At 45.9% G+C, this 13,582-nt stretch overlaps 2 protein-coding genes across 2 annotated transcripts; both read left to right on the top strand.

Annotated features, from left to right (window-relative positions):
- The first annotated feature begins 1,235 nt into the window (after positions 1 to 1,235).
- LOC124252700 (protein TRACHEARY ELEMENT DIFFERENTIATION-RELATED 7A-like) lies at positions 1,236 to 1,841 on the top strand. Its single transcript, XM_046686353.1, has one exon. The coding sequence runs from the start codon at positions 1,236 to 1,238 to the stop codon at positions 1,839 to 1,841; it is 606 nt and encodes a 201-aa protein (XP_046542309.1).
- A 151-nt stretch (positions 1,842 to 1,992) lies between these two features.
- LOC124252699 (protein TRACHEARY ELEMENT DIFFERENTIATION-RELATED 7A-like) lies at positions 1,993 to 2,598 on the top strand. The gene has a single exon (XM_046686352.1). The coding sequence runs from the start codon at positions 1,993 to 1,995 to the stop codon at positions 2,596 to 2,598; it is 606 nt and encodes a 201-aa protein (XP_046542308.1).
- Positions 2,599 to 13,582: the final 10,984 nt, after the last annotated feature.

Genomic DNA, 13,582 nt, shown 5'->3' with positions numbered 1-13,582 from the left:
ACCGAGAACCGTCACCCCCGTCACCTCCGTCACCTCTTGTCATCATGGTTGTGCTCTTGGCCCAGCCGTTCGTCTTCCTTCCCATCCCTCGGACAAAGATTCGATTGTGCGGGACCTGCAAAAATTGTCATTTGAGTCTGTTTTCATGATTCGTTTGCTAAATATCTCTATGTGTACGTCTATTTTGAAACGAGCCGATAACAAACGACCACTTTCGCCCAGAATTACATCAGTTTTTTGACAGCGCATTAGGCCTACAACGATAAACACTGGGCGTTATCCCGTATGGGGAACGAGAGATAAGAATGGTTTCTGTGTCTCGCAATTGCAAAACATCAGCGCGGTGCTGTGTTTATATCCATTCCAGTTTACCAAATGTCATAGCTTGATCAAAACAAAAGTGTCACCCATCTCCAACGCCCCCCTCTACTTCATCCTCCTTCATTACACCCCCCTCCTCCTTCATCCCCAACATTCTTCATCCATGTCCACGATCTTCGTATATCATCCTTTCTACGTCATAGTTGGATTGACCTTTGCCATAGAGGTTCCTCTCCCTCATTTACTCATCCAAGTCTACCTTAACATCCTCTTCTCGGTATTCATCTCCAGTACCAGTATTAATTTCAAACATTACGCCATCAGTTATCCGCTTGCACCATCCTCTCCATCTCCTCCCCTTAATATCATTCACTTCCCTCCTCCCATCAGCCTACATCTCCACTCAAGACCACCATTCATGTACTCAAATCAGCTTCCATCTTCTCCCCCACCATCGTCTATCTCCTCCGCACCGTGCTCCGTTTCCTTCCCTAACCATTATTCAATCCCCAACCCCATTGCCTCCTCCCCATCAGCCTCAATCTGTTACCCCACCATCATTCACTCCACACCATCATTTATGTACTCAAATCAACCTCCATCTTCTCCCCACCATGCTCCATTTCCATCCCCAGCCATCTTTCTCCTCCTCCCCACAATCCTCCATTTCCCCTCAACACGGTGTTCAATGTCCACCCCACACCATCATTTAATGCCCCCATTACCTCCTCCCCACCATCCTCCATCTCCTCCCCCACCATCGCCCATCTCCCCTCAACACGGTGTTCCATGTCCACCCCACACCATCATTCAATGCCCCCATTACCTCCTCCCCACCATCCTCCATCTCCTCCCCCACCATTGCCCATCTCCCCTCAACACGGTGTTCCATTGCCACCCCACATCATCATTTAATGCCCCCATTACCTCCTCCCCCCACCATCCTCCATCTCCTCCCCCACCATCGCCCATCTCCCTCAACACGGTGTTCCATTTCCACCCCACACCATCATTCAATGCCCCATTACCTCCTCCCCACCATCCCCAATCTCCTCCCACATCGCCCATCTCCTCAACACGGTGTTCCATTTCCACCCCACACCATCATTCACTGCCCCCCATTATCTCCTCCCCACCATCCTCCATCTCCTCCCCACCATCGCCCATCTCCCCTCAACACGGTGTTCCATGTCCACCCCATACCATCATTTAATGCACCCATTACCTCCTCCCCACCATCCTCCATCTCCTCCCCCACCATCGCCCATCTCCCCTCAACACGGTGTTCCATTTCCACCCCACACCATCATTCAATGCCCCCATTATCTCCTCCCCACCATCCTCCATCTCCTCCCCCACCATCGCCCATCTCCCTCAACACGGTGTTCCATGTCCACCTCCCACACCATCATTTAATGCACCCATTACCTCCCTCCTCCCCACCATCCTCCCAGCTCCTCCCCACCATCGCCCATCTCCCTCAACACGGTGTTCCATGTCCACCCCACACCATCATTTAATGCACCCATTACCTCCTCCCCACCATCCTCCATCTCCTCCCCCACCATCGCCCATCTCCCCTCAACACGGTGTTCCATTTCCACCCCACACCATCATTTAATGCACCCATTACTCCCTCCCACCCCCCACCATCGCCCATCTCCCTCAACAATGGTGTTCCATTTCCACCCCACACATCATTCAATGCCCCATTACCTCCTCCCCCATCCTCATCTCCTCCTCCACCATCGCCCATCTCCCCTCAACACGGTGTTCCATGTCCACCCCACACCATCATTTAATGCACCCATTACCTCCTCCCCACCATCCTCAAGCACTTCTCCCCCACCATCGCCCATCTCCCTCAACACGGTGTTCCATTTCCACCCCACACCATCATTCAATGCCCCCATTACTCCTCCCACACCATCGCCCCATCTCTTCAACACGGTGTTCCATGTCCACCCCACACCATCATTTAATGCACCCATTACCTCCCTCCCCCACCATCCTCAATTTCCTCCCCCACCATTGCCCATCTCCCCTCAACACGGTGTTCCATGTCCACCCCACACCATCATTCAATGCCCCCATTACCTCCCTCCCACCATCCTCTCAATCTCTCCCCCACCATCGCCCATCTCCCCTCAACACGGTGTTCCATTTCCACCCCACACCATCATTCAATGCCCCACTACCTCCTCCCACCATCCTCAATTTCCTCCCCCCACCATCCGCCCATCTCCCCTCAACACGGTGTTCCATGTCCACCCCTAATAACATCATTCAATGCCCCCATTACCTTGACGACTTTCGACGACAGCCGAGCCGACGGAGACGATACCGGACGACCTTTGACGACAGCCGATAGAAATTGATACCTGAGACGACGATTGCCCTTGATTTCGACACGATTGCCCGGATTTTAATTGATGAAACGACGGAGACGATGATACCGACGATTTCGACGACATTTCGATGAGTCGACGATCGACGAAATTCGAGACGACGCGATGTTTGAGATGACGGATGACCTGACGATTGCTGACGGAGACGATTGCCATTTGAGATGATTGGATCGAATATTAGCCGAGAAACGACGGAGCCATATGGAAGAGGATGGGATGGATGGGAGGGATGGAGGAGGAGGGAGGGAGGAGGAGGAGGAGGAGGAGGAGGGAGGGAGGAGGAGGAGGAGGGAGGAGGAGGAGGAGGAGGAGGAGGGAGGAGGGAGGGAGGGAGGAGGGAGGAGGGAGGGAGGAGGAGGAGGAGGGAGGAGGGAGGGAGGAGGAGGGAGGAGAGGAGGAGGAGGAGGGAGGAGGAGGGACTTTTCCCCCACCATCATCCATGTCCCCCACCATCATTCATCTCCTCCCTCCTGCCAACCTTCATCTGACCTCGATCACCACCATCATTCATCTCCTCCCCTCCCTACCAACCTTCATCTGACCTCGATCAGCCTACGCCTACCATCATCCATCTCCTCCACCCACCACCACCATCATTCATCTGCCCCCCCTCCCCTGCACCATCATCCATCTCCTCCACCCACCACCACCATCATTCATCCCCCCACCAGCATCTCATCATCCATCTCCTCCACCCACCACCACCATCATTCATCCCCCCAGCACCATCATTCATCTCGTCCCCTCCCACACCATCATTCATCCCCATCCAAAACCATATTTCCTGCAATTCCAAGACATCTTTCCATCCAAGCCTTCCATATCCACATCATTCTCCCCAGAACACACATACGTTCCATCAACCAACTTCCTCCCCACTTGCCCAGATCTCATCCAAATGTCATTCAAAACTTACAACTGCTACAGAGCCCACCCTCATGATCTCCCTAAATCCCAACTCACTCCCTCAACTACCACCCCCACTGAACCGTTCCCCGGGAGGTCATACGAGAAGACCTTTAATGTTTTTACCCACACCTTATCACAGCCCGACACAGACCTAATACATTTTACAAACACTTTTTATGCCATCCCCCTGGCATTGTTTGAAGGCACAAGCGTTTTGGTCATTCACAAACAGTTTTTTGTCATCGTCTTATCAGACCCTAGATGTGGTTCCGATTTGCCATGGAACAGAAGCTCACCCCGCCCACAAAGCCGAGGTGTAGAATCACCCCCGAACATCAAGCCTCCGTGTCACTGGAGATACATCTCAATAGATCTCTATCTATCTCAAACAAGTCAACCACACAGTCGAGTCTCTTGTAGAATATCTCCTATACGATCAAAACCAGTTGTCATGTCGGGCCTTGCTGATGTTGATCAAACTAAACATTACGTCATTTGATTTTCTAAAATTCAAGCATCACGTAAATATTATTTAAAGAAGCAAGCTTTGTGTACCCATGAATCAACATGACAGTAACAAGCGACGTTTGTATCATATTTTTTCAGCATCAGCTATTGTTCGTAACTATGAGTGTATACATGTATGCTGGCGATGTTGATGGCAGCTGCTTCAGAGTGTAATAAATCATGTTAATCTTCCGTTTGAGGTAACATAAATCTTGTTCCTTATCGATAGATAAAGGCAAAGAGGAGTTTGTTCTCGCGACTTGGCCGTAACATGCATTGACGTTACCAGTGGCGGTATGTAACGGCCGCCAGCGCAGACTGGGACCTGTTTGTACTTAAAACGCTTTCTGTTTTATTATGCATTGGCGTGGTTGTTGTTGTTGCAGCGGTAGTCGTAGACTAACATTTAGTCCCAGAAATAAATGGAGCCTAATGGAGCCTCATGGAGCCAAGAACAATGCTTCGGGAGATACAGCTTCCCAAACCATTCCAGACTTGCGCTGGTTCGCTTTGTAATTTTCTCAAACCATTCGTCGTGCTTGAGACTTGAGACTGGTTCGCTTTGTAATTTTCTAGCCCACTGAGATACCATGCCGCAGTGTCTTGGACACACAGACAACTGACCATATTTAAACGCAGCAGCAACAACAGTCGTCGTAGGAAACAGACAACTAATAGTCGTGGTCGTGGTCGTGGTCGTGGTCGTGGTAGAATCATCAGCAGTAGTAGATGTAGTATGTTTGTTTGTTGTGTATTGCTGCACTAGGAAATATTCCAGCGCTTTGAGGATGAATCGAGTCTGGATCAGACAATCCTGTGACTGACATCATGAGCATCGATCTATGCAATTAGTAGTAGTAGCAGCAGCAGCAGCAGTATTAGTCTGTCTCACAGTCCCTGAACCACATTATTTTCACTACAGCCTAGCCCTCCATGCAGTGCTAAAGCCCTAAATGAAGCAAGTCTAGATTTCCCCAGGTTCTGAATCTCTGGTCTCCCTAGGGCTCCTGTTCAATATAAATGGGCTTGTTTGTTACTATCAAAATTATATATATTCAGAGACTAAGCCTTAGTCTAGTCTGCCTTGGGCTCCTTTTCAATTTAAATGGGTTTAATTGTTACGATCAAAAGTATACATTCAGAGACTAAGCGTCAGTCTACAGTAGTAGTAGTAGTAGTAGTAGTAGTAGTAGTAGTAGTCGTCGTCGTAGTAGTAGTAGTAGTCGTCGTCGTAGTAGTAGTTGACAGATTGATGTTTTACGAATATTTTTAACATAATGATACTCCTGGTTCTTGACACCAGAGACAATTTACTTACATTCAGATGTAAGGCACTCCGTATTTAACCCCCCTTTCCTCCATAGATAATTGTTTTGAAATAATTACCATCGCAGAAACAAGTAGCCTTTTTTTACAGAAATGAACCGGGTAGCAAAGAAGTATTGTGCTATCATATATAAAACGTCAACAAAGTCTGGAAAACCACTGATAACCCTATGTCATTACACACTATTTACATTGTTACGTATCGGTTCCCAATTGCGCTGATCGATGCTCATGCTGTTGATCACTGGATTGTCTGGTCCAGACTCGATTATTTACAGACCGCCGCCATATAGCTGGAATATTGCTGAGTGCGGCGTAAAACTAATCTCACTCACTCACTTATATTGGTACGTTGTATTGTTATCCAGGTTTTGTACACATCTATTAAAGTTTTTATCTGTGTAGTTTTCTAGCATAGTGTCACTCCTTCCACCTGGAAGCGGTAGCTTAGTGGTTAAAGCTTTCGCTCGTCACGACGACGACCCGAGTTCGAGTCCCCGCATGGGTACAATGCGTGAAGCCCATTTCTGGTGTCCCTCGCCGTGATATTGCTGGAATATTGCTAAAAGCGGGGTAAAACCATACCTCACTCAACCTAAAACGTTTGTGCTTTTGGTCATTTGGTTTAACGCCGCTGTCAGCAATATTGCAACCATATAGCGGCGGTCTGTAAACAATCGAGTCTGGACCAGACAATCCGGTAAAGAATAGCTTGAGCGTCCATCTACGCAACTACTTTTTTTTTTTGTACTTTTTTTTTTTGTAGGATAGGAGTGTCAACCAAGTCAGCGAGCCTGACCACCCGATCCCCTTAGTCGCCTCTTACGACAAGCATGGATTGCTGAAGATCAATTCTAACCCGGATCTTCACCGGTTGGAACGTTTGTGCAATAACATATCCATCATCATGTACACCAATATTCTGCCTCACTAGAGACATGTTCTTGAGATGTCATGCTGTTGAGTCAAGTTGTCGTCGTCGCTGAAGTGAGTGTCGTCGTTGTCCATGTCGCCTAGTGAGTGTCGTTGTTGTCATCGTCTCCGACACTCACGAGAAAGGAAACATGCCCTGGTTTTCTCCTTTACACAATCTTCTTCGTCAGAAGGCATTTTTTTCCCCCATTTAAACAGACCCCCGTGAGTATGATCGCTCCCAGACGCCCGGGGGGTCGTGATAGGGTGCGAGGGAAGTCTCTTCCTCTCAGAGTTGATTTTAAACGAAACGGGGACTCGGAGATGAGCCGTCCCGACACGGGTACTGCTCCAGCAATTAGACCCACTAACCCCACCAAGCTGGCGAGATAAACGCTGAGTTAAAGCATTCCCTGAAAATGGAACACCGTCAACTCTTTATGATAAATATTGTCGTACTTGTTTGCAATTGACTAGCTACTTTACTTGCGAAAATGCCAAGAATTCCACCGTAAATTAGCAAAGGAGAGTCGAATTTCCAAACACTTCAAATGTTTGTAGATCACAGTTCACAGTGTAACGGCCCCGAAATTGACTAGACTCAATTTCTTGAAACAGACAAGTTTTTATCCGAGATAGTTCCAGTGCTCTTGTTGCTTATCGTTAATACAACCCTGTTTTGCAAACACGCCTGATTTTTTTTGTGGCGCGCTCATTTCGCAAGTCGTCATCATTTAGCAGCACTTGAAATTTGTATATCATTTTAAGTGATGGAGTGAGATAAGGTAAAACATCAGCTTTTATTTCATTCGGGAGTGTAAACAGCATTGAGTCTTATCTTTGCCCTTAAGTTTATCAGTTTTGATAACAACCACTCTCCCATGCGTATACAAAAGATACTAACTGATAGCATAGACAGCCTCTCACCTCGGAAACTTCCCGAAAAAAAATGTTAGGAAAATAATGACATATACGCGCATCTTTCTAGTCCTTTAACCCAGTTTTCACTCAATGTTGTTTTTTCCTTCTGGGACTACTCTTTCCTCTGTCTCCCCGACATCGTTCTTTCTCTCTCATTTTGTTTTCCATCCATTTTCATAACTTTCTCTCTCTTAGTGTATGTCTCTCTATTTTTACATTTCAATTTCTCGATCGATCGATCGATCTCGCTCTCTTCTCTCTTCACTATCTCTACCTATCTCTTTCTTTCCTTTTCGTTTGATCTACCTCTCTCCCTCCTTCCCTAACTCTCTCTCTCACTCACTCACTCACTCTCTCACTCACTCTTCACTATCTTGATCGATCTTACTCACCCGCTCTGTCTTTCCCAAATCTCATTCTTCACACTTTAATATCGTGATCGATCTATCTCCACCGCTATTCTCTGCCCTCTCTTCCCCTCTACTCTCTCTCTTCCCCTCCCTCCTCTACTCTCTCTTCCCCTCTCCTCTACTCTCTCTTCCCCTCTCCTCTGCTATGTCTTTCCCTTCTATCTCTCACATCTCTACTCTACTCTCCCCTCTCTCTCTCATCCGTTCTCCTCTGCTTCTTTCCCTTCTCTCTCACCATCTCTGATTTTACTCTCTTATCCTTTTCTCTCTCGCCATCTCTCTTCCTCTCTCTTCCTCCCTGAGTTACAGGTACAATAATTATAGTTCACACTGAAGGAACACGACACACCAAGAAAGGCTATCCTCAAGACAATTTATTCCGTATTCATCGACCAAGCATCAGAAAGGTATGATATGGTTAATTAATCCTTTTAATCAGTGTTGAGATTAAGATATCGAACGGCCCTAAGACGGTTAATAATATATTTTGGGTCTGAAAAGTGAATATTTCCAATACCTTTCAAAGCAAATTTAAGAAATCTACTAGTAATCATATCTTTGAAACATATTTAAGGAATCTGTTTTTGGCAAATCTTCCCAATAATATTTAAGGAATCTATTGATAAAAAGAAATGACCTTTGAAAAAGGAAAGGCAGAGATGGTTGTCCACTGAGATAAGGCGTCGCGCTTTTACCGAGATCTGCTGATTATGAGTTCGAATCCCTTTTCCGACCTGATTAACGTCTGTGATCTGTCAGTACCATAGCGTCCCTTCGTACCCCCAAGGCTACCTGCGAAATAACAGAAGCAGAGCATACTTTCTTTTGTAAAATCATATCACGAAATTATTTTATCAGTGAGTGAGTGAGTATGGTTTTGCGCCACTTTTAGCAATATTCCAGCAATATCACGGCGGGGGACACCAGAAATGGCTTTTACACATTGTACCCATGTGGGGAATCGAACCCGGGTCTTCGGCGTGACGAGCGAACGCCGCCCCGTTTTATTAGTCCACTTCAAACGAACACAATTGTGTAGATCGATGCTCATGCTGTTGATCACTGGATTGTCTGGTCCAGACTCGATTATTTACTGACAGCCGCCATATAGCTGGAATATTGCTGAGTGCGGCGTAAACTTAAACTCACTCACTCAAACGAATAAAATTCACCAAATGGAATATTAAAAATGTCCATTCCAGAGAACATTATGTCTCGATTATCGACAGAAACAAATTCCATTGGCAGACCCCATTGCCGTGATATTTCTGCAATATTGTGGCAAGCGGCGGAAAACACATTCTCACTCCAAACATACACCCTGGCTCGATTCGATTCCCCACAGTGAGAGGCAGATCCCGACATCGTTATGCTTCTGAAAGCGGCGTAAAACCATACTCATTCGTGAGCATGTTTTCCTCCGGTTTTAGCAATATTCCAGCAATATCACGGCGGGGGACATTAGAAATGTTCTTCACACATTGTACCCATGTGGGGAATCGAACCCGGGTCTTCGGCACGAAGAACGCTTCAGCCACTACGCTACTCACCGCCGCTCGCCAGGTGATGTTATAGTCTGTTAACCCAAATGCACGGAAGACACATCGAAGTGAATTCGCTTTATCATATCATCGGGAGTGATTATTTTAAAATCAGATTAAGCGCATGCGCTTCAATGCGTACCTGTGTAAACCGCAATCATGAGAATCTCCAAGACAAGGGATTCGCAGCAGTTGCAAAACAATCTATCAACGCCCGGTTATTTTTGAATAACATTTTTTAAACGCGGCATTAGCGTGTAATTTCAAATGTCATATGTCAGTGTCAGCTATTATCAGATCGCCTGTATCCTTCTAGGTGGCCATGGCCTGGTTACTCAAAGCGATCTGAGCACTAAAACTGACTTAACGTAAGGTTAACGTGAAGGGGTGAGAGAAGTCGAATCGGTAAGCTCGGTTTGTGGAACGGAGCCCCGTGTTCTGTGTACAAACTTAACTTGGCGTTCCTACTTCTCGCTATGCATTTTCCGGCAGCATTGTGAGTGATGGGGTTATATCACATCTCATCACTGTCAGAAGGTGAGTGAGTGAGAGTATGGAGTGAGTGAGTGTATGGAGTGAGTGTATGGAGTGAGAGTATGGAGTGAGTGAGTGTATGGAGTGAGTGAGTGTATGGAGTGAGTGAGTGTATGGAGTAGTGTATGGAGTGAGTATATAGAGTGAGTGAGTGTATGGAGTGAGTGGGTAAGTGTATGGAGCGTGTGAGTGTATGAGTGTGTAGGTGAGTGAGTGGGTGAATGTATGGGGTGAGTGTATGGAGTGAGTGGGTGAGAGTATGGAGCGTGTGGGTGAGTGTTTGGAGCGTGCGAATGTATGAGTATGTGTGAGGTGAGTGAGTGTATGGAGTGAGTGGGTGAGTGTATGGAGTGAGTGGGTGAGCGTATGGAGCGTGTGGGTGAGTGTATGGAGCGTGCGAATGTATGAGTGTGTAGGTGAGTGAGTAGGTGAGCTTATGGAGTGAGTGGGTGAGCGTATGGAGTGAGTGGGTGAGTGTATGGAGTGATTGGGTGAGTGTATGGAGCGTGTGAGTGTATGAGTATGTAGGTGAGTGAGTGAGTATATGGAGTGAGTGCATGGAGTGAGTGCGTGTATGGATTGGCAGTGTATGGAGTAGTGAGTGTATGGAGTGAGTGTATGGAGTGAGTGTGTATGGAGTGAGTGAGTGTATGGAGTGAGTGTATGGGTAGGAGTGTATGTGTGTATGGGTGAGTGTATGGAGTGAGTGAGTGTATGGGTGAGGGTATGGAGTGAGGGTAGGTGTATGGAGTGAATGTGGGTGAGTGTATGGAGTGAGTGTATGGAGTGAGTGAGTGTATAGGTGTATGGAGTGTATGGAGCGTGTGAGTGGAGTGTATGGAGTGAGTGGGTGAGTGTATGGAGTGAGTGGGTGAGGTGTATGGGTGAGTGTATGGATGTATGGAGTGAGTGAGTGTTTGGAGTATGGTATGAGTGTATGAGTGAGTAGAGTGGGTAGTGGTGAGCGTATGGAGTGAGTGGGTGAGTGTATGGAGTGAGTGGGTGAGTGTATGGAGTGATTGGGTGAGTGTATGGAGCGTGTGGGTGAGTGTATGGAGCGTGTGAGTGTATGAGTGTGTAGGTGAGTGAGTAGGGTGAGCGTATGGGTGGAGTGGGTGAGTGTATGGAGCGTGCGAGTGTGAATGGGTGAGTGGTGTGAGTGTATAGAGTGAGTGTGTGAATGTATGGAGTGAGCGAGAGGAGTGTGTGTAGGTGAGTGAGTGGGTGAGCGAGTGTAGGTGGAGTGAAGTGGGTGAGTGTATGAATGTGTGGAGTGAGCAAGAGAGTGTGTGTAAGTGAGTATAGGGAGTGAGTGAGTGAGTGTGTGGGTGGGTGTATGGAGTGAGTGAGTATGAGTGTGTAAGTGGGTGAGTGTATAGAGTGAGTGTGTGAGTGTATAGAGTGAGCGAGAGTATGTGTGTGTAGGTGAGTGGGTGAGCGCATGGAGTGAGTGGGTGAGTGTATGGAGCGTGTGAAGAAATGAGTGTGTAAGTGAGTGAGTGGAGTGGATGAGTGAGTGCGTGGGCGAGTGTGTGGAGTGAGTGAGTATGAGTGTGTAAGTGAGTGTGTGGGTGAGTGTATGGAGTGAGTGAGTATGAGTGTGTAAGTGAGTGAGTGGCTGAGTGTATGGATAAGTGGGTGTATGAGTGTGTAAATGGGTGAGTGACTGAGTATATGAAGTGAGTGAGTGTATAGAGTTATTGGGTGAGTGTATGGAGTGATTGGGTGAGTGTATGGATAAGTGAGTGTATGAGCGTGTAAGTGAGTGGCTGAGTATATGGAGTGAGTGTGTATAGAGTTATTGGGTGAGTGTATAGAGTGATTGGGTGAATGTATGGATAAGTGAGTGTATGAGTGTGTAAGTGAGCGGCTGAGTAAATCGAGTGAGTGAGTGTATGAGTGAGAGTATGGATAAGTGAGTGGGTGAATGAGGGAGTTAGTTGGGTGAGTGAGTGAATGAGTGTAAGACTGGATGAAGGTGTATGGATGATTAAGTAAGGTTTAACCGCCCTTGTCAGCACTATTCCAGGTACCCTATGTGAAGTAAAACAAAGGAAATACACAGGAGATACTGATTTTGATATTCATTGAACGTGTGCAATATTTGTGACTGAACATATTACCCATATGATTGCCAACAGGTGCAGTAACTTTCGGTAACCTTTGTACGGCTGCACGAAATTATCATAGAATTTTCAAAGAAAATTTGAAGAAGAATGCTCGTGCTTGTTGTGACAATCATGTGCAGTGACATGTAAGGTCAATGTTTGGAAGAGTGTATATAAATATCAGTGATATATATTAAGCCCGAAGTGATGCAGTTCTCAGACATTTACCTCTTTCCTGAAACACACACATCCCGAGGATGGTGCAGACAAACCTAGAACCAGGGATTAGAACCTACGGTCACAGGTTCCCGTGTCCCCAAGGGACGCAACTCTTGAGATGCCTTGGACAACTGGGTCACCCATTAACCCACAGACGTTTAGTAAAGGCCAGAGCACAGCAGCGTTAAACTTAATACACCAAGACTCAAAATAGGACAAACATGGAATAAGAAACCATAAGCAGCGGATCCTGGTGCGTCTAGGGGACTCTACACAGAGTACTCATAATACTCCTCCTGCAAAGCTCTGATATATCTGGAACACTGTTTAATCCGACTTTTAAACCTGCTCTAGTCTCTGGATGTCCAAGTGAGATTCCTGGACAGAACATTTACACCGATCAAACTAAGTATAATAGCTTGGCTGGTTGTTTAACGTTACACTTATGACTATATGACTGTTGCCTATGAATAATCAGGTTTTGATCAGACAAACCTATGATTGATATCACTGTGACTAACCACAAGGGAAATATAACATTAGAACAGAGTTGCTGTACCTGTGAGTGAGTGAGTATGGTTTTACGCCGCTTTTAGCAATAACCCAGCAATATCACGGAATGGGCTTCACACATTGTACCTATGTGGGGATTTGAACCCGCGCCTTCATCGTAACGGGCGGACGCATAAACCATTGTGTTACTTCCGAAAAAACCCATTCAATTAACCAATAAAAACAGCTAATGGATATACAGTTCACTTAATTAAGTACATAATCATAATGTAAGCAATAAAGACAACCTCCGTATATTGAATATTAACGAGATGTGATAATTCACCTATAACAAACGGTATCTTGTACAACTTTTAGTGAGCACATTTCCACATCAGCACCTTGTTAACAGGGACATTATCTACAGCCTCCATCTTTACAATCTTCACAAACCCTCACCTTCACTCATGCTGGTTATCTAGCAAACGTCAGCGACCATCCCGAACACACCCTAATGTATCAAAACACATACCGATGATGAGGGATATTTAAAAAACCTCCTCCTCAAAGTTACTGACGGTAGCAGAAATGGGGGTTGATGAAGACGGAGATGTTTAGGACTTCAACGATTCAGAAACCAAAATGAATCCGGAATCGTGAAATTGTACTTACAATGAACACATAATTTGTTTTAATAACTTTTGATTTTTAATACAGATTTGCAAATTTTGTAATTTTTGATGTTTAATACAGATTTGCGAATTAATATGTGTTGATGCTTAATAAAGATTTGCGAATTAATACGTGTTGATCTATCATACAGATTTGCAAATTTATCTTATCAACTGTTCATGACTCACATAAACATGTTTCATTTTTGTGATGATTTTATCGGTGAAATAAACATGAACATGAAATAAATATGTTTTGCATTTCAGTGATATATTTAACGAGCATAATAACAGCGGTAGGGA

Source organism: Haliotis rubra, unplaced genomic scaffold (assembly GCF_003918875.1).
Source record: "Haliotis rubra isolate DU_JTF1 unplaced genomic scaffold, ASM391887v1 Scf521, whole genome shotgun sequence".
In the NCBI taxonomy this organism is placed as follows: Eukaryota; Metazoa; Mollusca; class Gastropoda; order Lepetellida; family Haliotidae; genus Haliotis; species Haliotis rubra.
This window is presented reverse-complemented; position numbering and strand designations above follow the sequence as displayed.